At 37.2% G+C, this 26577-nt stretch overlaps 2 protein-coding genes and 1 long non-coding RNA gene across 8 annotated transcripts in view; 1 reads left to right on the top strand and 2 right to left on the bottom strand.

Moving 5' to 3' along the window:
* Positions 1-5551, bottom strand: part of RCHY1 (ring finger and CHY zinc finger domain containing 1) — a 15380-nt gene extending 9829 nt beyond the window's left edge. For both annotated transcript variants that reach the window (XM_082390286.1, XM_082390287.1), the window contains exons 1-3: positions 5412-5551; positions 757-876; positions 390-505 (exon numbers count right to left, since the gene is read on the bottom strand). In XM_082390286.1, the coding sequence (XP_082246412.1) occupies positions 390-505; positions 757-876; positions 5412-5501 (326 nt within the window). In that variant the 5' untranslated portion in view covers positions 5502-5551. The remainder of the gene's footprint in view (positions 1-389; positions 506-756; positions 877-5411) is intronic.
* THAP6 (THAP domain containing 6) lies at positions 5493-22929 on the top strand. Of its 5 annotated transcripts, none has more exons than XM_082390297.1 (5): positions 5493-5628; positions 6662-6764; positions 8176-8383; positions 11308-11433; positions 22587-22929. In XM_082390297.1, exons 2-5 carry the CDS (start codon positions 6685-6687, stop codon positions 22839-22841), a joined length of 669 nt encoding a protein of 222 aa, XP_082246423.1. In that variant the 5' UTR covers positions 5493-5628; positions 6662-6684; the 3' UTR covers positions 22842-22929. The 5 variants fall into 5 exon arrangements, with proteins under 5 accessions (XP_082246423.1, XP_082246421.1, XP_082246425.1 ...); XM_082390295.1 differs by having other exon boundaries at positions 5601-5736; XM_082390296.1 differs by lacking the exon at positions 5493-5628 and adding an exon at positions 5963-6192.
* LOC309627968 lies at positions 22926-26577 on the bottom strand. The gene is made up of 2 exons (XR_014244072.1): positions 25171-26577; positions 22926-25096 (listed from the first exon to the last, which is right to left on the bottom strand). It is a non-coding gene; the product is annotated as an uncharacterized lncRNA (long non-coding RNA).

The raw sequence follows: 26577 nt of genomic DNA, 5'->3' as shown, positions 1-26577 counted from the left end.
ATCAAAACTTTTGACAATTTTTTTTTAAACTAATCTTCAAAAAGGAAAAAAATCTACCCTAATTTTTTACCTTAATTGCCTACAAAACACTTCATATAAAAGCATATTTTCTACCCCAAAGTTAAAATTTAAATAGGCACACAATTGTTGATGGCCTAGTTAAATGATGAAGGCATGAAGAAACTTTTTAGAATAATGGAAATTTTTTTTATCTTGATTTGTGTTGGTAATAACACAGTATATATATTTGTCAAAAGTTACTGAACTGGACACTTAAAATGAATGCATTTTATAAGATGTATCAATAATTATATTCCAACTAAGTTGATTTTAAAAACTACTGTTCCTCAGATATATCAGAAGCAATTAGAAAAGAATACATACAGTACCTACAAATTCCACAGTTTTCACAATGATACTGTTTCTTGTCTTTGTCAAACAGATGGCACATACTGCAATAATATTCTCCAAACAATGTGCTACATTCTTCACAAGTCTGTTGTGCCTAAAAAAAACACGTGTAACTAAAAAATTAGTTTACCAAAACATTTTGAATTACTATTTAAATATCCAGAATTTTTATTAATGTACACACAGTTTTATCTTTACAAGTTTTTATACACTGAAATCCAAGATAAGGCTTACTTTAAGAGCTAAAGAAGTCATATTGGCAATACTCTTGATTAAATTTTTAAAACCACCTTAGGATAATTTTTTTAAAAAGAAAGAAAATAGAAATTTGTGATAAAATCTTACCCGTTGGATTTTTTCACAGTTTATGCACTGCACTTCCTTTACTTTAAAGCGATCTAGCAGATGATCTTCACTGTTATCATGACACAACCGGCAAGAATAAAGCTTGTCACAGCATGGTGCCTACTCCCCAAGGGAGAAAAACAGTTACAAGAAGCAAGAAAAAACAAGTTTGCAATGCAAAAAGAAATTTCCTTCCTCCTACTCCTTGGAACAAGGTCAAAAGATTACAACCAATAAATCATTTGGTAAACTGACACTAAACATGACATTTCACTGTTTTCCCTTCAACATCTACATTTCTGTATCAAGTTGAACACAACCTTGTAGTTAAAGACAGAAGAACTGTGAAGGATGGAAGTTCCTAGATTGCAAAACTAATCCCACAACACCCTAAACTCATTCTCAGCCTAAATGGCAGGCAGGCAACTTCTACTTAGACATTCCAGATAAATTCATTTACCAACTTCAACCCCGAAGCATTAAATACTATAAAGATTATATTTTAGTCCTCTTAAGTTTACTAACCAACAACTATGTATCTGATACTTTAGAAGATGCAATAAACGTAAAAGACAGTCCTTGTTTTCAAGAGCAGCAAAGATTGCCAGTTGTCCAACAAAATCTACTGTCTCCTTCTTCCTGGGCACACGACTGCCCAGCTATACTACAGTTTCCTTGCTGTTACCTGTGACCAAATGACTAAGTTCTTACCAACAGAATACACACGGAAGAAATCAGGGCCACTCCTGGGCCTGTGTATTAAGAAACTGGGCATGCCTCCTCCTCCGTGGCAAAATAATACAATGGAAAAAACTTGTCCCTAGGATGATCATGTGAAACACAGCCTCATTACCAAACTGGATCATTCACCTTGAATTGTTAGGTGAGAAGAAATAAACTCTTTATTCTTTAACTCACATTACTACTGGGTCCTTCTGTTACAGCAACTTAGCCTTACTCTAAGTAGTACATGGAGAAGTCTGCAGGCCAGTAAGGTAACCTGATACTTTCCAGTACACTGTGACCTTTCAGATCCACTCATTTCTGAAGACTTCCAATGCCATGACTTCCTATAACATAGCTCATTCCTTTCTTATTTTAACACTCAACTGGCTCCTTTTCTTTCCAATATTAATCTTGTCCTAAATCTTAGTTATCTGCACATCCAACAGTGATAATCCCTCCAATACCCTGAACTCTCAGTTCCCTTTCTCACTTCCAATGGCCTTGTCCTCCAACCCTCCTCAGCCACATATTCTCAGTCATACCACAAAACAGTGGTTCTCAAACATCTTGGTCTCAACCCCTTTACATATAGTCTTAAAAATTATGGAGGATCCCAAAGAGCTTTTGTTTATGTGAAATTATATCTATTGACACCTACCATATTATAAATTAAAACTTACAGGTTTTTAAAATATTTATTACTTATTTTTAAAATAATAGCAACAAACCAATTACATGTTAACATAAATAACATATTTTAATGAAAAACAGCTATATTTTCCCCCCAAATAGGTAGATTCTCATATGTGCTTCTGCATTCACTCAGTTTTGGCTGAAGTATATGAAGAAATTTTGGGCTCACACAAATATGTAGTTGGAAGAGGGAGGGGTATTTTAATAACCTTCTTAGAAAATTATGGATATTCTTCTGATACTACACCAAAACTCAACAAATCTTAAGAACAGGTAGTTGCAACATGAAATCTGAAATTCATCAGTGAACTTTTCTCCCTTCCATTGATCTATCTTGCATTGTGAATGGACCTTTTATCCATCCACTGGTCATTTGGAAAATACCAGTTCACTGAATTACGTAGCTCTTCCCAATGTTCCCACATTTGACGTGCAATATCAAAAAATCACATTTGCTAACATCACTAACCATCTTATCAGAAAACTAAGTATTGTGACGCTTTCAAGCTCAGAGGCTAACACAGGTTTTCCAAAACTCTAATTTTTACATGAAAGCTTGAATTTTATCACTGCTGATTGTCTTCCTTGCAATGACAGTCTCACTTCCCTCCTAGTCGAGAAAATGTCCACCAAATACTCAAGTCTGAATAATCATAGTTCAAGTAAAAAAATGCCCCATTAAAAAAGAAACTCGTTCAGTTCATAATCCAATTGCGCAGAGCTTTTCCTCATAACAAGCACCTAATGTAAGTCTGCAAAAGTGCCTGATGAAAACATCCCATTTCAAACATACAAAAAGACATGTATTCAACAGTTGAAATTTTATACAATTAATAATTTTACTGCTTTAATTCTATCAATGACATTCTTAAGCGAAACTGGCTTTTTTTTTTTTTAACTATAGGTTTAGTACCGTTCAGTGCCACTGCCTTGATTCATGTTAAGGTGCTAGCAGTTTTAGTCATTAGTTTCACACATGCCAGAAAAGACAAAAATGTCTTAGCAGTACACAGTAGTCTTCTAATGGGCCTCAGGAATTCCCAGGGGTCCCATCACCCACACTTTAAGAGCCACTGCTTAGAACAAGAACTGAATCCTGTTTGTATCTTAATTGCAAGCATTAAATTCTCTAACCACTACCTCCTCCTTTTCCAACTCATTCTGCTTCTTCCCTTGCACACACCCTAGTTCCTTCCTTCTCTATTTACATACTCACCTACCCAGAAGCCCAACTCTGCTTAAATCCAATTCTCTCCTACTCAACCTGCATAGGAACACCTAAATATGGCTAAAGCAAAAGCACCCCCACACTGGCTGTTCTCACGTTTAAGTCATAACCCCTAATGAAAAGTGGGCTCTTACTACCATGCTTCCCTAGTCAATTCCTTCATTCTTCCACCGTCTAGGACCGAACACCTAGATGATTATTTCGTATCTTCTCCTCTCTCTTCAAACCTCAAAAACCTCTTCTTCCCGCTACACTCTTGCTTATTTCACTATGAAAACAGAAATAATCAAAAGAGAACATTCTCCCATAAACTCTGTCAACCTACTTGCAAATGTACCTCACACTGTCCTTCTGTTACAGTCTACATGTAGTTCATGTTTTTATCTAAGGCCAACTCCTCTCCTTGTACACTGGATCCCATCTTCAGTTTGGCTACTCAGAGACAGGGCTCCTACAGTTTTCCCTCTTCCTCCTGCACGATAAATGTTCTCATTTTGGGGGGCCAGTTCTAAGAATATACATACATGCTGCAACACCTCCCATCTTTCCCTCCCATGGGAAAAAAAGAAAAATCCCATGATCCCACATTTCCCAACAACCACAGCCTCCATCTTTTTTTTTTTTTTTTGCTCTCTTTCACAGCAAAACTCCAACAATTGTCTATAAAGGCTATGTCCATTTCCACTAATCCCATTCTCTCTTGAATCCACTCCAATCACACTCTGTCCCAACCTCTCCACAGAAACTTTTCTCCTCAAGATCACCAGTGACCTCCTCCTTGCCAAACTTAAAGGCAAACAGCAGCCTTTAATTTAGTTGATTACTTCCTCCTTAAAACTCTTCACTTGGTCTCTGGTATTTAAGGGAAGGGAGGGGGGCCAAAAACCATTTGATACTCAGGGTCAACTACCTGAGTGCTATGAAACACAGAGGTATTTGTGTGATTTTCTGGGGGGAGAGGAGAGGAAGACGAGGATACTGAATTCAGTTTCAGACCTGAAGTCTGAAACTCTAACACATCTCAATGGAAATGGAATCACACGGATAGCACTCACTCTCCTTAAACAACACCTGGTGAATGACCACCTTTGAAAGAGCTTTATCCAGTGCAGTGGAGGAATGGTCACCAAACCACCGCCTACAAAAAAGGCTTCAGGTTATCCTTACAGGCCTCATACTTTTTTATGAAACAGGAACTTCTATCACCCATATTTTATATGTGGGGCATTAACCAGTAGTTTTCTCAAAAGTACTGAGTTATCAAGAGCAGAGCTAAAATTTGGGGGGTAGGGCTGTGGGGCTCCAAAGCTCAAGCTTTCTAAGCAAAATCTTTAAACCGCTTCTTGCAAGAAAAATGAACTTTAATTGGATGGATGCGGATTTTTAAAATTCTAGATTGACTAAGAATTTTTCTGAAACAGCTGAAGTAACAGTATATGCATACTAGACACTCTCCTATACATCATTCCCTATGCAGTGGCAATTACATGACTAGCTTCCTATTACACACATACGTTTCCTACTTGGCAGGCTTAGGCATGCTCACTGACTCTCAAACGAAGCTGGCATGCTGTAAAACTTACTTACGACAGGAGATGAAATCGTATTCTGATTCTCCACTCGCTTACCCCACTTCGCTTATGTCATCACACATCTGAAAGTGATCCTGGAGAAAAGCCGGCACAGGCCTGAGGCTGCCTCAGTCTACTTCCAGCAGCGAGAGACTAAATAAATGAACACACTGATAAAGTAACCAATGTGCAAGGCCAGGCTCTTCCCAAGCAAGACGAGCTTTGCTCGCAAAGCACAACACAAGAGACTAAGTGGGGCCTGTGGTCGCCTTGCCAAAAACGTTCTCTACAGCAGGAACCCAGTGAAAGGGGAAGGTATCCAGACAACAGCTTAACCTCAAACTTCAGCCCAAGCCTAAAACCGCCCTGCCTGCCCACCCCGCCCCCAGCCCAGCCCGGCGGAAGCTCGTAGGGGAAGAGCCCACTTAAGTCCTCACCTTCAGGCGACATCCTCTGTCATAGTGCTCGCAGCCCCGCCGTCCTTGCGCTTGACCGCGGGCGCCGTCTTCCCGCGCCGAGGCCGCCATCTCCTCCACGTGACCTCAAATTCCACGGACCCTTCCACCAGGACGAAAGCTACGCCCCGAGAAGCATCGCCGCTCTACCCGAGCCCCTCCCGCGTACAGCTTCCACCGGAGCCAAGATGGCGGCTGGGTACGTGACCCGGGGCAACCGGATTTCCGGTTCCTGAGCTGACGGGACGGAAGTGAGGGGAAGCGCAATCTCTGTTGTCGGTGTTAGTTGCTGCCTTCGCCGCTAACGGTAATGACTCTTAGGTTGCCTTCCCTTTTCCCCCCTTCGCTACCCGCCCACACCCTGGGCGTGGTTCGGGACGAGGAGGACCGCAGCGGCGCGGAGACGCCGCTCTCCGGCCGCATCCGCACCTGTGACAGGGCGGCCCCTCCCTCTCCCGGCGGCGGCCGGAGCCTGGAGAAAGGGGCGGAGCTCGGCCCGGCTTCCTGGCTCTCAGTGGGTCCGGCGCGCGCGCCGCCGGCTGCTAGGCACCCAGGCGCTTCTCAGCGCCCCGAGCTCCTTTCTCACGTCCTCATCTCCTTTATTTCCTCTTCATTCCTTCAGTATATATCCTAACATTTACTTTGTGCCAGTCACCAGCTACGCCGTGGGGATCAAAGAGAAAAAACGCACGCCCCACCCTGCACTCAGGGAGCTCACAGACTGGTGCCGAGAAAGATGTTCATCGGGGACTCTGAAATAAATGTAGGATTAGAGCTTTGAGAAGTGCTAGGAAGGAGACGTGTGTGCTCCCCGAGAGCTAATCCTAGAGGGGATCTGACTTAATCTGGCTGTCAGGGAAGGTCTCCCTGGGGAAGCAACGCTTGGGCTGGGAGTTCAGCCTAGGTTAGGGTGCCAGGAGGAGTCAGTGTGCCAAGGCGTGGTGGCGAGGGAACAAGGTGCCTGTACGAAGCGGTGGGAGGGACATGTACCGGCCTCCTAAATGGAAACCGGGCGCCTCGGTGCATCGCTAAATATGACTTGCCTTATTAAAGAGCCAAACCCCTAGAAAATTGTATGAGCAGAGCTGCAGGTTTTGGAAGAAAATATTTCCCTTTGGCTTTCTAACATGATTTCATGTTACCTAAAATATACTGGAAGGTACCGGGAAAGGTAACTATGTTCCCCTTAGCTTTGGAGTTAACTAACGCTTACCCTTTTAATTTTCTTTCAGTTCTGGTATGAGTTGCTAAAACCATGGTGAAATGTTGCTCGGCCGTTGGATGTGCTTCTCGCTGTTTACCGAATTCCAAGCTAAAAGGACTGACATTTCACGTGTAAGATTCTGCTGTAGTTAAGCCAAGTACTTCTGACTATTAGAAAAAGCAAAAGACAGTTCTACTTAAATCATCAGTTTTGCAGCCAAATGCTCTGCCCCTGAGCTATGCGCCCTAGACGTTCAATTTTGAACTTTGGTTCTCAGGTTCTTTTTTTTTTTTTTTTAAACATCTTTATTGGAGTATAATTGCTTTACAATGGTGTGTTAGTTTCTGCTTTATAACAAAGTGAATCAGTTATACATATACATATATCCCCATATCTCTTCCCTCTTGCATCTCCCTCCCTCCCACCCTCCCTATCCCACCCCACTAGGTGGTCACATCAGGTTCTTTTTAAATAGCCTTTTGAGTTGAATTTGAAATGACAGTGATACTTTTACACTTTTATCATTTCGTTTAGAAGCTTAAGATACCTGCAAAGGTATCACAGGCTGATTAACAAAAATATCATCAGCCTCATTTTTGCTAATATTATTACTTTGTATTTTACCATAACTTCTAAGAAGTTCAGTGTTGTTTACGTATAGCTTACAATCTGAAAGATCTTTGCCTAAATATATTCTGTCCTTTAGAAATAGATCAAGTATATGTTGTAGAGAAAAAATATAAATTACAAGTTCAGGATGGTCGTGAACCAAATTACAACCAAGATGGTCCTAATTTAAAATTTTAGTCATTCTTCTGACAGAATAGGAAAGGAGCAATAAGATTTAATAATTATGCATTTGCTAAAGGTTTATTTTGCTGCTTTGGGGCCAGGCACTGTGCTGTGTGCCAGAGAAAGACCTGCTAACTACTTTGCTAGGTATAAGGAAATCAAAAATGAGTATGTGTACCCTACCGTATTCCAAAAAGGATTTGAACCCGCTGGAAAAATTGGAAAAGATATGGTTATTGGCCTCCAGATCTCAAAATAATTCTGATCTCCAGAATTCCAAACTCTGCAGGTGTTCTCTGCATTCATTCACTAAGCATTTATTCCCCTGTTTTGTATTAAATGCTGTACTAAGCAATTTTTTTGATGCTGACGGAAGAATGAAAGTGCAAGTGTCTCTGTTCATCTGGGATAAATTCCTCAGATAGGAAAAAGGCCCAAGTGATATTCTTTATCATCTACAGATGAAGAAAAACCTTCAATTGTGGATCTTACTAAAAGGTGTTAAATGTCCTTTGAAACTTTTCTTCTTTATAGTATGATGAAAGATGTAAATGAGGGCCATATGCCTGCAGCATGGTTGGTGGAGAAATCTGACTATGAAAACTGAAAGTTAAGAAAGCATGAGTCATGATGGTTTCCTCAATATCCCAGTTCCCAAGAGTAATACCAAGAATCAATTTAGGCACAGCCTTAATTCAAGTGTATATCTATAGTGTTTAATTTTAAAATACTTCTTGTATGTTTTTCTAGATTCCCCACAGATGAAAACGTCAAAAGAAAATGGGTATTAGCAATGAAAAGACTTGATGTGAATGCTATAGACACTTGGGAGCCTAAAAAAGGAGATGTGTTGTGTTCAAGGCACTTTAAGAAGACAGATTTTGACAGAAGTGCTCCAAATATTAAACTGAAACCTGGAGTCATACCTTCTATCTTTGATTCCCCATCTCACTCACAGGTTTGTTTATGAGATACTGCTTACCATCATTACCCACTTTTTATGGTACTATTTAAGAAACTTCACCACACTTGCTACCATTTTTATTGTTTGCTTATTAATTTGAAGCCCATGCTTTAAGTTTTTAGATTTGTGAACTGCTGCTTAAGCTTTTGTCATGAGTTGTAGGAGAATTTTACCAGTATCCACTCAGAAATGTCTGTATATTACTAAGGTTTGGTGAAGCGGGCTACCTTAGGAGTTGGTATAGCTCAAGATTCGTGTCTGAAAACTGGAGGAACATGAGAGGGTTGGACTGAAGTTCCAGGCTGGCAGTGCACCTCACACTGCAGCAGAAGTCAAGAGCAGAGCCTCTGACAGCCCCGAAGTATACTTTTAGAGCCACACACATTCAAGCTTAAAGCCTAGGTAGGACTAGAAGGTAGAAAACCAAAACAGGAGAAGGAAAGGAGAAGAGAGGTCAGAAAAAGACAAAGGATTGTTGAAGTAAAGTCTAGTTGAATTCTGTGTTTTTTCCTCAGTGATGTTAGTGCCGTGGGTGGGCTGCTTCACCCTCAGCATCTCACTTGACTTCGTATACCTGAAAGTGTATTCGCGTCCAGAACCTATAGAGACTGACTGATTCCAATGTGGAGAATTCAGGGAGAGCCTGTGGGTTCCCACAACAATAGTCGTGAACCTCCATTGAAAGGTGTCTCCTTCCTGACAGCTGGAAACAAGGAAGTAGTCTAGAAGAGTGCCTGCTCCCAGGTGGTCTTGGTCACGTTCGCGGGTGTTCATATTGCAGTACCTGAGCTATCCGGTGGAGACTGCCTCACTTTCTTCCATATTAATAAGTGAACAGTATCTTGTGCAATTTGCTCTCAAGGGTTTGTTTCCTATAGCAGGGAGTCATCTGTAATGTTAAGAGGACCTTAAGAAATATGGACATACTAAATCAAATAAACCATAAATTACTAACTTTCAAAAGCTATTTCCTAATAACACATTTTTTATTATAGGAAATTAGATGATACAATCAAAAAGAAAATTAAAATTAACAATAATCACGTAATCCAGAAATAATATTGTTAACACTCTGATGTATATCTTTCCAGTCGTTCGTATGTATATGTTTGTATATAAATTCATCTATGTTCATATATTGTTACAAAATAGAATTATACTGTATATGCTTTTTATTTTTTGCCTCACTCTTTCGTTTTTTCAACATTCATATAGTGCTGGCTGTGTGCCAGGCACTATTCTAAACACTTTACATATATATTAACTCTTTTAGTCCTCAAAACAACCATAAGAGTTAAATACTATTATTATTCTCATTTAACCACTTGAGAAAACTTAGGCTCAGAAAGCTGGAATACATTCCCCAAGTCACACTGCTGTTAAATGGTAGAGGCTGGATTTGAACCCAGGCATTTTGGCTCCAAAGTTCAGTCTTAACTACTGTTTTCCATGATGTTAAATATTTTTCCACAAGGAGACTTCCCTGGTGGTCCACTGGTTAAGACTCCACGCTTCCACTGCAGGGGGCATGGGTTCGATCCCTGATCAGATCCCACAAGCCATGTGGCATGGCCAAAAGAAAAAAAAAAAAAGACACGAGGACAGTGTGACAAATGTCCTCTTAAAAATACATATTTTTTCCACAACAATGGCTTTCAAACTTTAGTCTACATAAGAATTATCCAGGGAACTTGCTTAAAATGCAGAATCCTGTGCCCCTCTCCCAAAGAATTTGATTCAGCAAGTTTGGTTTGGAGTCTAGGAATCTGCACTTTTTAACAAGCACCCGGCATGATTGTGTTGCAGCTCAAGGGATCACGTTTTTAAGAGAAACCTATATGGAACATCAATTTTTAAACTAAACTTTATAGTGAAGTCAACATATATAAAGGCCCACCATAAAGCTTATACCAATCTGCTCCCCTACTAGTTATGCATAAAAGTGTCTGTTCACCCTAATACTCAATGTAAGTTGTGATTTTAACCTTTGGTAAAACTGATAGGCAAAAATGGCATCTTATTGTTTTAATTTATCTCTGAATATTAGAAAATATTAGAATATGAATATTTCTAATATAAATATTAGAAAATGTGTTTCTGCATTTTTTCATGTTTATTAGACGTTTTTATTTCTTCTCATGTGAATTACTTATTCAGATCCTCTTCTATTTTCGTCTTTTTCTAAGCTGTTTTGGAACAACACTAGATATTGAGGCTATGAATCATTTAACTGCCATCTATGTTGCAGTTACTTTTTGTTATTTGTCTTTAGCTCACATTATGGGGTTGGTTTGTTTTGTTTTGTTTTGTTTGAAATTCAAACTTTTTTTTGAGTAGTCCTATATTTTCTCTTGTGCTATCTGACTTTAGCCTTCCCCTTTAAGATTATGTAAATATTTCCAATGTATTTTTCTACTTCCTCATTGTTTTCATTCTTACATAAATTTTCAGTATATAGAATTTCATTGTGACTTATTATACATAAAGGAAATAACTGTTTTTCATAATTAGTTCATTTTTTCATGATTTATAGCCTTTCTCCACTTACTTAGAATGCCACTTTTTATCCTAAAGGCTCTTATCTACATGATCTATTCAGATTTTTCTAAGAGAGTAGTACACTTTTTAAACTATTGTTACTGAGTAGGGTATTTTTAATACTTTGTAGGGTATATCTTCCCTCATTATCACTCTTTTTTTTTTTTTTTTTCCGGAAGAATTCATGTTTCCAGATCAACTTTAGAGTTACTCTGGGGAAGTTCCTTTAAAGTACTCTCAGTGAATTTAAATTTTACTGACCTTTAAAAGCAATTTCCATAAAAAGAAATATATTAATTTTACTACATAAAGTTAAGAAGGTTAAAATTTTTCAAAAGGACAGAAAATCTACAATGATTGTTATTAACTATTCTTAACAGGGGAAAAGACAAAAGCTTCATTGTAGGAAAAACTTCACCCTCAAAGCCCTTCCAGTCACAAACCACAATCACCAGCTTGTTGGTGCTTCCTCGTGTATCGAAGAATTCCAGTCCCAGTTCATTTTTGTAAGTAAAATTACTTACTGGGCTAATGTTAATATTGTTAAGATGACCATGTCCTCTCCATTAGGATTAAGTTTTCAAAATCTTATTGAAAAACTAGGAGTTTAGGTGTTTGAGATTTTTTTTTAATATGTAATATCCAGAAATATTGCTTCCCAGGGCCATTATACTTTATATATTTGCAGTAACGATGCACAGGTAGTTAATCTTTTGTTACATAGTTCAAAGAGTGCTTTCACAAGGATATTTCAACCAATAAAATACAATAATTAATTCCTCCCTTTAGGTACTGTAGTTTCTATATGGAAATATCTAATTTAAAAAATAGTTATGTCTTCAGGTTTTCTTAAAGGACAGTCATACACACACAGTATTGAAGCTTTATTCATCTCATTGCCTGTTGATGTTAGAACCAGGCCTGGAATCCGGATCTGTTTTACTGTCTTGATTACTATAGCTTTATAATAATTCCTGAAATCAGACAGTGTTAATCTTCCAACTTTGTTCTTTTTCAAAGTTGTTTTGGATATTCTGGGTCCTTTGCATTTTCATATGAATTTTAGAATTACTTAGTAAATTTCTACAAAAATCCTGGAGTTTTGACTGGGATTATGTTGAACCTACAGATCTATTTGGGAAGAATTGACGTCATAATAAGACTATTTTAAGTCTTCCAACCCATGAATTCATTGTATCACTTCATTTATTTAGACCTTTAAATTCTCTCAGCAGTGTTTTGTAGTTTTCAGTGTACAGGTCTTTCACTCCTTTTATCAGATTTATCCCTAAATATTTTATATATTTGGATGCTATTATAGACAGTGTTGTTTTATTTACTGTTAATGTAGGGAAATAAATTTACTATATTTTTATTTTTTTTTATACAGCAGGTCCTTATTAGTCATCCATTTTATACACATCACTGTATACATGTCAATCCCTATCTCCCAATTCATCACACCACCACCCCCACCCCCCGCCGCTTTGCCCCCTTGGTGCCATACGTTTGTTCTCTACATCTGTGTCTCAATTTCTGCCCTGCAAACTGGTTCATCTGTACCATTTTTCTAGGTTCCACATATATGCATTAACGTACGATATTTGTTTTTCTCTTTCTGACTTACTTCACTCTGTATGACAGTCTCTAGAACCATCCACGTCTCAACAGATGACCAAATTTCGTTCCTTTTTATGGCTGTATAATATTCCATTGTATATATATACCACATCTTCTTTATCCATTCGTCTGTTGATGGGCATTTAGGTTGCTTCCATGACCTGGCTACTGTAAATAGTGTTGTGCTGAACATTGGGGTGCATGTGTCTTTTTGAATTATGGTTTTCTCTGGGTATATGCCCAGTAGTGGGATTGCTGGGTCATATGGTAATTCTATTTTTAGTTTTTAAAGGAACCTCCATACTGTTCTCCATAGTGTCTGTAACAATTTACGTTCCCACCAACAGTGCAAGAGGGTTCCCTTTTCTCCACACCCTCTCCAGCATTTGTTGTTTGTAGATTTTCTGATGATGCCCATTCTGGCTGGTGTGAGGTGATACCCCAATGTAGTTTTGATTTGCATTTCTCTAATAATTAGTGATATCAAGCAGGTTTCATGTGCTTCTTGGCCATCAGTATGTCTTTAGAGAAATGTCTATTTAGGTCTTCTGCCTATTTTTGTTTTTTTAATATTGAGCTGCATGAGCTGTTTATATATTTTGGAGATTAATCCTTTGTCCGTTGATTCGTTTACAAATATTTTCTCCCATTCTGAGGGTTGGCTTTTCATCTTGTTTATGGTTTCCTTTGCTGTGCAAAAGCATTTAAATTTCATTAGGTCCCATTTGTTTATTTGTGTTTTTATTTCCATTACTCTAGGAGGTGGATCAAAAAAGATCTTGCTGTGATTTATGTCAGAGTGTTCTTCCTATGTTTTCCTCTAAGAGTTTTATAGTGTCCGGTCTTACATTTAGGTCTGTAATCCATTTTGAGTTTATTTTTGTGTATGGCGTCAGGGCGTGTTCTAATTTCATTCTTTTACATGTAGCTGTCCAGTTTTCCCAGCACCACTTATTGAAGAGACTGTCTTTTCTCCATGGTATATCCTTGCCTCCTTTGTCGTAGATTAGTTGACCATAGGTGCGTGGGTTTATCTCTGGGCTTTCTATCCTGTTCCATTGATCTCTGTTTCTGTTTTTGTGCCAGTACCATATTGTCTTGATTACTGTAGCTTTGTAGTATAGTCTGAAGTCAGGGAGTCTGATTCCTCCAGCTCCATTTTTTTGCCTCAAGACTGCTTTGGCTATTCGGGGTCTTTTGTGTCTCCATACAAATTTTAAGATTTTTTGTTCTAGTTCCGTAAAGAATGCTATTGGTAGTTTGATAGGGATTGCACTGAATCTGTAGATTGCTTTGGGTAGTATAGTCATTTTCACAATATTGATTCTTCCAATGCAAAAACATGGTATATCTCTCCATCTGTTGGTATCATCTTTAATTTCTTTCATCAGTGTCTTATAGTTTTCTGCATACAGGTCTTTTGTCTCCCTAGGTAGGTTTATTCCTAGGTATTTTATTCTTTTTGTTGCAGTGGTAAATGGGAGTGTTTCCTTAATGTCTCTTTCAGATTTTTCATCATTAGTGTATAGGAATGCAAGAGATTTCTGTGCATTAATTTTGTATCCTGCAACTTTACCAAATTCATTGATTAGCTCTAGTAGTTTTCTGGTGGCATCTTTAGGATTCTCTATGTATAGTATCGTGTCATCTGCAAACAGTGACAGTTTTACTTCTTCTTTTGCAATTTGTATTCCTTTTATTTCTTTTTCTTCTCTGATTGCCGTGGCTAGGACTTCCAAAACTGTGTTGAATAATAGTGGTGAGAGTGGACATCCTTGTCTTGTTCCTGATCTTAGAGGAAATGCTTTCAGTTTTTCACCATTGAGAATGATGGTTGTTGTGGGTTTGTTGTATATGGCCTTTATTATGTTGAGGTAGGTTCCCTCTATGCCCACTTTCTGGAGAGTTTTTATCATAAATGGGTATTGAATTTTGTCAAAGGCTTTTTCTGCATCTATTGAGATGATCATATTGTTTTTATTCTTCAGTTTGTTAATACGGTGTATCACATTGATTGATTTGCGTATATTGAAGAATCCTTGCATCCCTGGGATAAATCCCACTTCATCATGGTGTATGATCCTTTTAATGTGTTGTTGGATTCTGTTTGTTATTATTTTGTTGAGGATTTGTGTATCTATATTCGTCAGTGATATTGGTCTGTAATTTTCTTTTTTTGTAGTAACTTCGTCTGATTTTGGTATCAGGGTGATGGTGGCCTCATAAAATGAGTTTGGGAGTGTTCCTTCCTCTGCAATTTTTTGGAAGAGTTTGAGAAGGATAGGTGTTAGCTCTTCTCTAAATGTTTGATAGAATTCACCTGTGAAGCCATCTGGTCCTGGACTTTTGTTTGTTGGAAGATTTTTAATCACAGTTTCAATTTCGTTACTTGTGATTGGTGTGTTCATATTTTCTATTTCTTCCTGGTTCAGTCTTGGAAGGTTATACCTTTCTAAGAATTTGTCCATTTCTTCCAGGTTGTCCATTTTATTGGCATAGAGTTGCTTGTAGTAGTCTCTTAGGATGCTTTGTATTTCTGCAGTGTCTGTTGTAACTTCTCCTTTTTCATTTCTAATATTATTGATTTGAGTCCTCTCCCTCTTTTTCTTGATGAGTCTGGCTAATGGTTTATCAATTTTGTTTATCTTCTCAAAGAACCAGCTTTTACTTTTATTGATCCTTGCTATTGTTTTCTTTGTTTCTATTTCATTTATTTCTGCTCTGATCTTTATGATTCCTTTCCTTCTGCGAACTTTGGGTTTTGTTTGTTCTTCTTCCTCTAGTTCCTTTAGGTGTAAGGTTAGATTGTTTATTTGAGATTTTTCTTGTTTCTTGAGGTAGGCTTGTATAGCTATAAACTTCCCTCTTAGAACTGCTTTTGCTGCATCCCATAGGTTTTGGATTGTCGTGTTTTCATTGTCATTTGTCTCTAGGTATTTTTTGATTTCCTCTTTGATCTCTTTGGTGATCTCTTGGTTATTTAGTAACGTATTGTTTAGCCTTCATGTGTTTGTGTTTTTTACGTTTTTTTCCCTGTAATTGATTTCTAATCTCATAGTGTTGTGGTCAGAAAAGATGCTTGATATGATTTCAATTTTCTTAAATTTACTGAGGCTTGACTTGTGACCCAAGATGTGATCTATCCTGGTGAATGTTCCATGCACACTTGATAAGAAAGTGTAATCTGCTGTTTTTGGACGGAATGTCCTATAAATACCAATTAAATCTATCTGGTCTATTGTGTCATTTAAAGCTTCTGTTTCCTTATTTATTTTCATTTGGATGATCTGTCCATTGGTGTAAGTGAGGTGTTGAAGTCCCCCACTATTATTGTGTTACTGTCGATTTCCTCTTTTAGAGCTGTTAGCAGTTGCCTTATGTATTGAGGTGCTCCTATGTTGGGTGCATATATATTTATAATTGTTGTATCTTCTTCTTGGATTGATCCCTTGATCATTATGTAGTGGCCTTCCTTGTCTCTTGTAACATTCTTTATTTTAGAGTCTATTTTATCTGATATGAGTATAGCTACTCCAGCTTTCTTTTGATTTCCATTTGCATGGAATATCTTTTTCCATCCCTTCACTTTCAGTCTGTATGTGTCCCTAGGTCTGAAGTGGGTCTCTTTTAGACAGCATATATATGGGTTTTGTTTTTGTATCCATTCAGCAAGCCTGTGTCTTTTGGTTGGGGCACTTAATCCATTCACGTTTAAGGTAATTATCGATATGTATGTTCCTATGACCATTTTCTTAGTTGTTTTGGGTTTGTTTATGTAGGTCCTTTTCTTTTGTGTTTCCCAGTTAGAGAAGTTCCTTTAGTATTTGTTGTAGAGCTGGTTTGGTGGTGCTGAATTCTCTTAGCTTTTGCTTGTCTGTAAAGCTTTTGATTTCTCCATCAAATTTGAATGAGATCCTTGCCTGGTAGAGTAATCTTGGTTGTAGGTTCTTCCCTTTCATCACTTTAAGTATATCATGCCACTCCCTTCTAGCTTGTAGAGTTTCTTCTGAGAAATCAGCTGTTAACCTTATGGGAGTTCCCTTGTATGTTATTTGTCATTTTTCCCTTGCTGCTTTCAATAATTTTTCTTTGTCTTTAATTTTTGCCAATTTGATTACTATGTGTCTTGATGTGTTTCTCCTTGGGTTTATCGTGTATGGGACTCTCTGCACTTCCTGGACTTGGGTGGCTATTTCCTTTCCCATGTTAGGGAAGTTTTCGTCTATAATCTCTTCAAATACTTTCTCTTGTCCTTCTCTCTCTCTTCTCCTTCTGAGACACCTATAATGCGAATGTTGTTGCATTTAATGTTGTCCCAGAGGTCTCTTAGGCTGCCTTCATTTCCTTTCATTCTTTTTCTTTGTTCTGTTCCACAGCAGTGAATTCCACCATTCTGTCTTCCAGGTCACCTATCCATTCTTGTGCCTCAGTTATTCTGCTATTGATTCCTTCTAGTGTAGTTTTCATTTCAGTTATTGTATTGTTCATCTCTGTTTGTTTGTTCTCTGGTTCTTCTAGGTCTTTGTTAAACATTTCTTGCATCTTCTCGATCTTTGCCTCCATTCTTTTTCCAAGGTCCTGGATCATCTTCACTATCATTATTCTGAATTCTTTTTCTGGAAGGTTGCCTATCTCCACTTCATTTAGTTGTTTTTCTGGGGGTTTATCTTGTTCCTTCATCTGGTACATAGCCCTCTGCCTTTTCATCTTGTCTATCTTTCTGTGAATGTGGTTTTTGTTCCACAGGCTGCAGGATTGTAGTTCTTCTTGCTTTTGCTGTCTGCTCCCTATTAAATAAATTGACTTTTGTATATCGATCTTGTATCTGTCAAACTTGCTAAACTCACATATTAATTATCAAAGCTTTTTTTTAGAGGTTATCAGATTTTCTACATAGACAATCATGGTGTCTGTCATTAAAAACAGTTTTAGGGTATTTCCTGGCAGTCCAGTGTTTTGGACTCCATGCTTGCACTGCCGAGGGCCCAGGTTCAGTTCCTGGTCGGGGAACTAAGATCCCACACGTCATGTGGCGTGGCCCAAAAAAAAAAAACAGTGTTAATTCTTCCTTTCCAATATGAGTGCCTTTCATTTCTTTTTCTTGCTTTATTCCACTGCCTTGAACCTGCAAGGTTATGCTGAAGAGAAGTACTGAGAAATGATCTTTATGCTTTGCTCCTGATTTTAGGAGGAAGTTGTTCAGTCTTTCACTATTAAAGATATTCATATGATATTAAATATGATGTTAACTGTAGGTTTTTTATAACTGCCCTTTATCAGATTGAGGAAGTACCTTTCAATTTTTTTCTTTCAGTTTTATTGAGATATAATTGACATATAGCCCTGTATAAGTTTGTGTACAGTAATGTTTTGATTTACACATATCAGGAAGTGATAATCACAGTGAGTTTAGTGAACATCCATCATCTCATATAAACAAAATTAAAGAAATAGAAAAAAAATTTTTTTCCTGTGATGAGAAGTCTTAGGATATACTCTCTTAACAACTTTCATATGTGACATACAGCAGTGTTAATTATATTTGTCATGTTGTACATTATATCCCTAGTACTTATTTCTCTTATAACTGGAAGTTCTTACCTTTTGACTGCCTTCATCCAATTCTCCCTCCTCCTATCCCCTGCCTCTGATAACCACAAATCTGAACTCTTTTTCTTTGAGTTTGTCTGTTTTTGAAGTATAATTGACCTACAACATTATGTTATTTCCTGTTATACAACATAGTGATTCCATATTTCTATACATTTCAAACTGATCACAATAAGTATAGTTACAATATGTCACCATACAAAGATATTACATAGTTATTGCCTGTATTCCCAACACTTGTACATTTCGTACCTTTGACTCATTTACTTTGTAACTGGAAGTTTGTTCCTCTTAATTCCTCACCTGTTTCTTTCCTCCCCATCCCCTCTAGCAATCACCTGTTTGTTCTCTGTATCTACAACTCTGTTTCTGCTTCATGTTTGTTCATTTGTTTTGTTTTTTAGATTCCATCATACAGTATTTGTCTTTCTCTGTCTGACTTAAATTCACTTAGCATAATACCCTCTAGGTCCATCCATACTGTTACATAGGAAGTGCCTTTCTATTCCTACTTTGCTGAGAATTTTTATCAGAAAGGAATGTTAGTTTTGTCAAATGCCTTTTCTGTGTCTGTTGAGACATCATTTGGGTTTTATTTTTTAGTTTGTTAGTGTGATTAGTTACATTGATTGATTTGTTTTTATTTTATTTTTTTGGCCGCACCACATGGCTTGTGGGATCTTAGTTATCCCACCGGGGATTTGAACCTGGGCCCTCGGCAGTGAAAGCAGAGTCCTAACCACTGGACCACCAGGGAATTCCCCAATTAATTTCTTAATGTTAAACCAGCCTTGCATTCTGGAATAAACCCTACTTCTTCATGATGTTATCCCTTTTATATATTGTTGGATTAGATTTAAAATTTTGTTTAGAATCTTTCTGTGTATGTTCACAAAGAATATTGGCCTATAGTTTTCTTTCCTTTGAATGTCTTTGTCTGGTTTCAGTATCAGAATAATGCTAACCTCAAAGAACAAGTTAGAAAATATTGCCTTATTTTTCAATTTTCTAGAAAAGTTTGTATAGATTTGCAGTTATTTCTTCTATAAATATTTGGTAGAATTCCCCAGTAAAACTATTTGGGACAGTAGTTTTCTTTGTGGGAACGTTTTTTAAGGAGCTTGTTATCTTCCAAGGGATTTGTCCATTTTATTTCAGCTGTCAAGTTTATTAGCTTAAAATTATTCAAAACATTTCCTTATTTTTTCAATATCTATAGAATCTGTAGTGATACCAACTGTCTCATTTCTGATATCAGTAATTTGTTTCTGTTCTCTTTTATTGCTGATCAGTCTGCCTAGAGATTTATCAGTTTTATTGATCTTGTCAAGAACTAGCTTTCACTGATTTTTCTCATTTTTCTTTTTTGTTGTTGTTTTTATTTTCTACTTCACTGACTTCCACTCATCTTTATTATTTCCTTTTACTTATTTCAGTAAAATATGCTCATCTTTCTAGTTTCTTAAGATGGAAGCTGAGGTCATTGATTTGAGCCTTCTTCCTTTCTAACGTTAGCATTTAGTGATATTAATTTCTCCTTAAGTATTGCTTTAGCGGCATTCCACAAATTAAATGTGTTTTCATTTTCATTTAGTTCAAAATACTTCCAAATTCCATTTTGATTTGTTCTTTGATCCATGGGTTATTTGGAAGTGTGCTATATAGTTTTCAAATATTGGGGAATTTCCCCGATATCTTTCTATTATTAATTTCTAACTTAATTCTTTTGTGGTCAGAGAATATACATTGTGTGACTTGAATGCTTTTAATTCTTTTTTTTGAGACTTATAGCCTACAATATGGTCTGTCTTGGTAAACGTTCTGCATGCATTTGCAAAGAATGTATAGTTTGCTGATGTTAGCCAGAATGTTCTATAAATGTCAATTAGGTCAAATTGATAATGTTCAAATCTGCATTCTTAATTAATTTCTGTCTACTTGTTCTATCTTTTATTGAGAGAGAGCTGTTAATCTTCTAGTATAACTGTGGATTTGTCTCATTCTCCTTAAATTGTCAGGTTTTGCTTGTTACATTTTGCAGCTGTTATTAGGTACTAAATATTTAATATTCTTATGTCTTGATAAATTAACCCCTTTATTTTTAAGAAATGGCCTCCTTTATCCCTGGTAATATTCATTGCTCTGAAGTCTACTTTGTCTGATGGTAATATATCTACTCTAGTTCTCTGTTAGTGTTATTGTAGCATATCTTTTTCAACTCCTTTACTTTCAACCTGTTTGTGTCTTTTTATCTTTAAAGTGCTTTTTTCTGGGCAGCATGTACTCTTGAGTCTTGATTTTTTTAATATAACCTGATAATTTCTGCCTTTTAATTGGATTATTTAAACTCTATACTTAATGTGATTATTACATTACTTTAAATTTTTTTATATCACATGACTTAATGTGATATGGTTTGGTTTAAATCTGTCATCTTACTTATTTCCTGTTCCATTTGTTCTTTGTTCTCATTTTCTTCTTTTTTTGCCTTCTTTTGGATTAACTGAATTTTTTTTACAATTCCATTTTATCTCCTCTTTTTCACTCATTAGCCATAACTCTTTGATAGTTGCTTTTAGGTTTATAGCATCCATCTTTAATTTACCACAGGCTACATGATAAGTGATATTATTCCACTTAGCATATAGTATATGAATCTTATCATAGTATACTTTATTTCTCCTCTCCAACCTTTTCTGCTACTGCTATCATACATTTCACTTTACATATGCTATGAACCCCACACTACATTTTATTATTTCTGTTTAAACAGTAAATTATCTTTTAAAGAGATTTAAATAATAGTAAATCTATTATTATATATTATTTATTATGATAATAAATCTATTAAATTTATTATAAATAAATTTAAATTGTAAGTTTTATGTCCAGGTATCCTATTTGATTCTTTTTTAATATCTTTCATGTCTCTGCTTAACTTTTAAACATATATAATACAGTTTTAATAACTTTGTTAATTCCCTTGTTTGCTAATTCTAACATTTGTGAGTTCTGGGTTGGCTTCTATTGATTGGTTTATCTCTTATTATGGCTCGTATTTTCCTGCTGCTTTGCGTGCCTGGTAAATTTTGAGTGCCGGATTTTACTTCGCTGGATGTTGGATAGTTTTTTGTCCTGTTTTCTTGAGCTTGGTTATGGAGTTTGGTTATTTGGAAACAGTTTGATCCTTTCAGGTTTTGCTTTGTTAGGCAGGACTAGAACAGTGCTCAGTTGTGGGCTATTTGTTCTCCACCACTGAGGCAAGACTTCTGTATACTCTACTCAGTGCCCCATGAATCTGGTCTGGCTGGTGGGAGTAGTGTCTATGCCCTGTGAGCTCAGGGCACTCCTGATCTTTTCTGGTCACTCTTTCCTCAACCTCAAGCAGTTTCCTACAAGGAAATACTTGAGGGGGAGCCTCTGAAGATCTCCAGCGTTCTCTCCCTATGTAGCTCTTTCCTCTCTAATACTTTGCCCTATGAACTGTAGCCACCTTGGTCTCCCTGGACACTTTGCACTATCTCCTCAACTCTATCTACCAAGCTCTACCTGGGTTTCCTCCCCTTACACTGAGGCCTAGAACTCTCTCAAGGCAATAAGCTGGGCAATCATAGGACTCACCTCTTTGTTTCCCATCTCTCTGCAGTATCTGCCTTCGTTGCCTGATGTCTGTTTATCTTCAAACGTTTTTACATCTTTTGGCCTTGTGTTGGAGTTTTTTTTAGATAGGAGTCAGTCCAGTCTGTGTTATCTCATCTTGGCTGAAAGCAAAGTCCTCTTCACTAATTTTAATATTAAGTAACAGCTTTTCAAAATTATTTTATGTTACATTTATAAGATATGTCAGTGTTGTTTTTGGATGAAGAAAAGTCTACCCAGCAGACATAAACATAACCACAATAAATACTGAGAACTTAAATTATCTCTTTAAAACCCCAAGACCAGAGTCCTCTCTAAATCCATAACACCCAGCCTGAGGACCTGCTTCAGTGCTCCTTTCCTGTCATACCTTATAAAGTGAAATATTCATCAAAATAAAGCAATTCAGTTAAAAGTTTAAAAATTTAAGTTTTTGTGATAGGTAAAACTTAAACTTAGCAGCTCCACACTTAGGGACCTAATGCTGTATAGTCATTGTGAATGTCATGCTGTTCATAAGCAGATACCTACCTCCAGGTGAGAAGTACTTCCCATCCACAGGATTCTGTACTCCTCATGTATGCCTGGCCTTAGACAAAGAGGGAGGCCCTAGGCACCTGAAATAGTGTTCTACCCCCATCCTCTTCCTATGTTCTTTAAACCTTTTAGTATCACCAACTTAAAGATCTTCTCTAAGTATAGTAAGTGGAGAAATAGCTGAGGCCTGGTTATAATTTTTTATCTCACTCCTTGTCTGTCTGGTTTAATAACTTGGTGTTTATGTTTTTAGGAACATAGCTACAGTGTGATGGACAGTCCAAAGAAACTTAAGCATAAATTAGATCAAGTGATCAGCGAGCTAGAGGATACCAAGAAAAGTCTGCAGAATGTTTTAGGCCGACAAAGACATTTACAAAAATCACTGAGGAAGACAATCAGGGAATTAAAGGATGAATGTCTCCTCAGCCAAGAAACAGCAAATAGACTGGAAGCTTTCTGTTGGGAGTGGTGTCGGGAGAGCATAGAACAAGACTATATTTCATGAAATAATTTCATGTTATGTTCTACCTAAAATTGTTATTGGTACAGCTTTGCAGAAAATGATTACCATCATTAAATAATATCCGTCATTTAGAGTCCTTCTTTGGATCCTCCGCAGCATTACGCATTAGTGTTATTATCCAAAGGCTTTTTTTTTTTAAAGATGTGCAGAAATTTGTGCTGGTTCTCATGTTTTTGGGTGACTTGTGACAATTATGTTTTTATAGACCTAAACTAGTGCCAGGTTACTATTGTAAGATGTTAAAAGATCAAGAAGATTCTGTAGGACTAAGGAAATGATTTCAAATCAGCCACATTAGGCTGTAATAGTAGAAACTGGACACTTTAGCAGCATCAGATTTTTGGCTTCAAAGGAGTACCTTTGCTTATGTAGGTTTTATGGTAAGTATGTTGAATTGTACTTTAACTGCATTTTACCACAAAGCAGAATTCATTTATAACACATGTCCATCTTGGATCCAATCCAAGGTGCTTTTGTTATCAGTAATACCAAAAGATCTTTTTACAGGGCATCCCATGGTACTGACCTTGAGAACAACATATGGTGCAGATCTTTTGGCTTTTAAAGTTGTTCAGAGCCAAGTTAAGAAGACCCCTGATGAGGTCTTGTTTTTTCGGTACAGTACATCATTTCTCCTCACTAGGAGTACTTTGATGTAAACCAGCATAGCTTTAACAAATTTTTAAAGAGGGTCATAAATCTGATTATCAAATGGTTACTCTGACAGTTCTGAACAGTTTGTTTCATGACTGTTATTTCATCATAAAGGTATATCTTCAAAATCTGAATGCCAGTAGTAACTGGATACTTTCAATGCTGTTTTGTATTTTACAGAAAGTAGTGTTACTAACATTTTTTAAAATACGAAATACAGAAGAAACCATTAAAAATAATGATGTGGCTTTTCTAGTTAAAATAGGAATTGGAGAGAGAGTTATAATATTTTCCTGTAATTAGGAGAGTAGATTACTATCCAAGAGTTTTATTTAGAGAAATAGATAAGTAAACAGCAATTTTAGAATAGCTTCTTACTGAATTTACAAAAGAATAACTCTTAGTTATTTTCTGATTAATCCAAGGGTCAGAAATTTAGGTTTATCTCCCAATTTCTTAGTAAAAACAACTGAAATGAAGAGTCATAAACACTGTGGATCAGAATAAAATTACTAGCCCAAAGCCAAATTCTACTTTGAAGCATGTGTACATTCATGAACTTCATTCACACGTCCATGCTATAATAGTTACAATTTGAATATCAGTTATTTCAATGTGTTAACTAGAAATGAGCTGCATTTTTTGCCAATGTTTATTGTAATTTTATTTGTGTTATATTAATATCAGTAAGGATATGGTCACTTGAATTTTTTTATATTTAAGAATTTTCTGTTTTAATGCACATTACATTTTTATGTAGGATTCCAAACCTTCCCTCTAAATGGGATTTTACCCACATTTGAAAGATTAGCATTATGCTAAGAAGAAATCACGGAGGTCTTATCTTTTTACTACCTTAAAAAAAACTCATTACCTACCCATTATTTATTTGAGTTATTTAATTTTGAATTCATAGTAGACACTCTAATGGGAAGTTTGGGTATGATCTTAAGTTTTATGGAGATTCTGTGATAGAGCTGGAGACTCTTTCCCTCAACCTGATTTTGAGTAAAAAAAAAATTAGTCAGTGGACAGTGGAGAAGACTAAGAGGATAGATCCAAGCACAGTATGTCCAAATCCTAGATCTCTACTGGCTGCTTAGAATAAATCAATCCGAGAAGACCTTTCCAAGAATCCGTTCCCAGTTTCTGCCACTATCGTCACAGTTGCCGCAGTCACTTCTACTACTAGTGTTCACAGTGAACTCAGTTTTTGTCTTCTTTTTTGTTGGTCTTAGTATCATCGAGAGAGAGAGAACTGTGGGCAAAGTATTGGTATCATCAAGAACCCAGAGCTGCCCACTTGCCATTTATTTTTATGGAGAAATGATGACCAATAGATAGAAATCTGACATAAGAGATAGGGTCCTCCCCACCTGCCACCCAAACAAATGCCTGAACATGGTACATCCCTCAGTCCACTGTTCCCAGAGGTTCCAGCTTAGCCTGAGAAGGAACTGTCCTGTGCAGAGCAGAGCCAGTCATCCCCCATCCAGAGGTTCCTTAAGCAGCCAAGGCCAACCTAAGGATATCACTTCGCTTTCAAGCTTGGAATAGCCTCTGGATCCTGGAACAAACCCAACCTCAACACCAAATCAGGTACAACCTGATTGTACCTGATTGTACCTGTACCTCTGGATCCTGGAACAAACCCAACCTCAGCACCAAATCAGGTACAAAGGACGTGATATGGCATTTTTCTCCATATCAAGTTTAAATTTCTGGAAATAGATTTTGGTTGCTAAAGATAATCACAATTATATCATAGTCATTCATTTGAGAAAAGATGAAATGTATTAAAAATATATGTTTAGTTTTAATAAAAAGATAAAATTATTATAGAAATAATTTGAGTGGTAAAGAATCCATTATATATTTGAAGAATAAAATTTTTTTCCAGTAATGTTCTCTGTGGTTTTTATACATTCAGTTATTCAATAAAATGAGCAGAGAAAAATCAAGAGTATGTATACAGTGGTTTTGCTTTAACTTCTGCTACATTTTTCCCTCCACCAATAACTGTAATATCTTAGAGTCTGCTAGGTTAGGTGACCCAAGTAGCAGGCCTGCTTCCACCACAATATGAATCTGCCATAGACCTCTTTCCTGCTTTCAGCCTCGCTCGAAACTGGCAGCCTCATGTCACCAGTATATAATTGAGAGCAGTATTCTTAGATTTGTAATATACTGCCGTCAGAACCCAGAGAGGCTTATTAGGCATTGTGCTTCCTTATTCATAGTGGGAGATGCAAGTTGTACTAATTTGTCTTTTACTTCAGAGGGCATGTCCTAGCGTGCCCCTGGTCACTGGACCCTCCTCCCCCCAAATTTTACTCATGTGGTAGGCCCCTGAATTTCATCTCACCCTCTAGAGCATATGTACTTTATCAAGGCCTCAAATTTACTAATCACATCTTGCTCATCCCATTTGATTAACATAATCCATCAATATAGTGAACTAAGTGATTTTCTGTAGAATATCTACCTGGATTAGGTCTCTTTCAGTTATAACAGAAGCAGGAGAGTTATAACGTAGGCTGTTAACATCGCTTTTTACTAATTCCATGTGAATGTGAACAGTTTCTGATCTTGTTTTTTTATAGGGATGGGAAAGCATGCACCCAACCGATCACTGATCGCATACCATGTACCCAGAGCCATGTTAATTGACTCTAGCAAGATGTCACATCTGGCACACAGCCGTAGTCAGGGCCACTACTTGGCTGAATTTGCTTTAGTCTGCTGTCATCCTGCAGCATCTATCTAAATTTGCGGGAACCAGAGTGGTGAATTAAATGGAGATATGATGGGGGCCACTGCTCCTACATCCTGTAAGAGCTGTAAAGGTGGCACACCCCCCACACAAATCTGAAGCTGAGGGGTCTGAAAAAAAGGAATTAACATAGCAGGCCTGAGACTGCTGTCCGTAGAAAGACCTGATTGCAAGGTTGGCTCCTGGCTGGCATCTGGGAATTTGGATTTCAGAAGGGTTTCCACCATTCCCTAACTGATAAGAGGGGCTCTCTGTGCCTCAACAGTTTGTAGAAACAATGTGGTTTATGCC

This window comes from Balaenoptera borealis (assembly GCF_965194805.1).
Source record: "Balaenoptera borealis genome assembly, chromosome: 4".
In the NCBI taxonomy this organism is placed as follows: Eukaryota; Metazoa; Chordata; class Mammalia; order Artiodactyla; family Balaenopteridae; genus Balaenoptera; species Balaenoptera borealis.
This window is presented reverse-complemented; position numbering and strand designations above follow the sequence as displayed.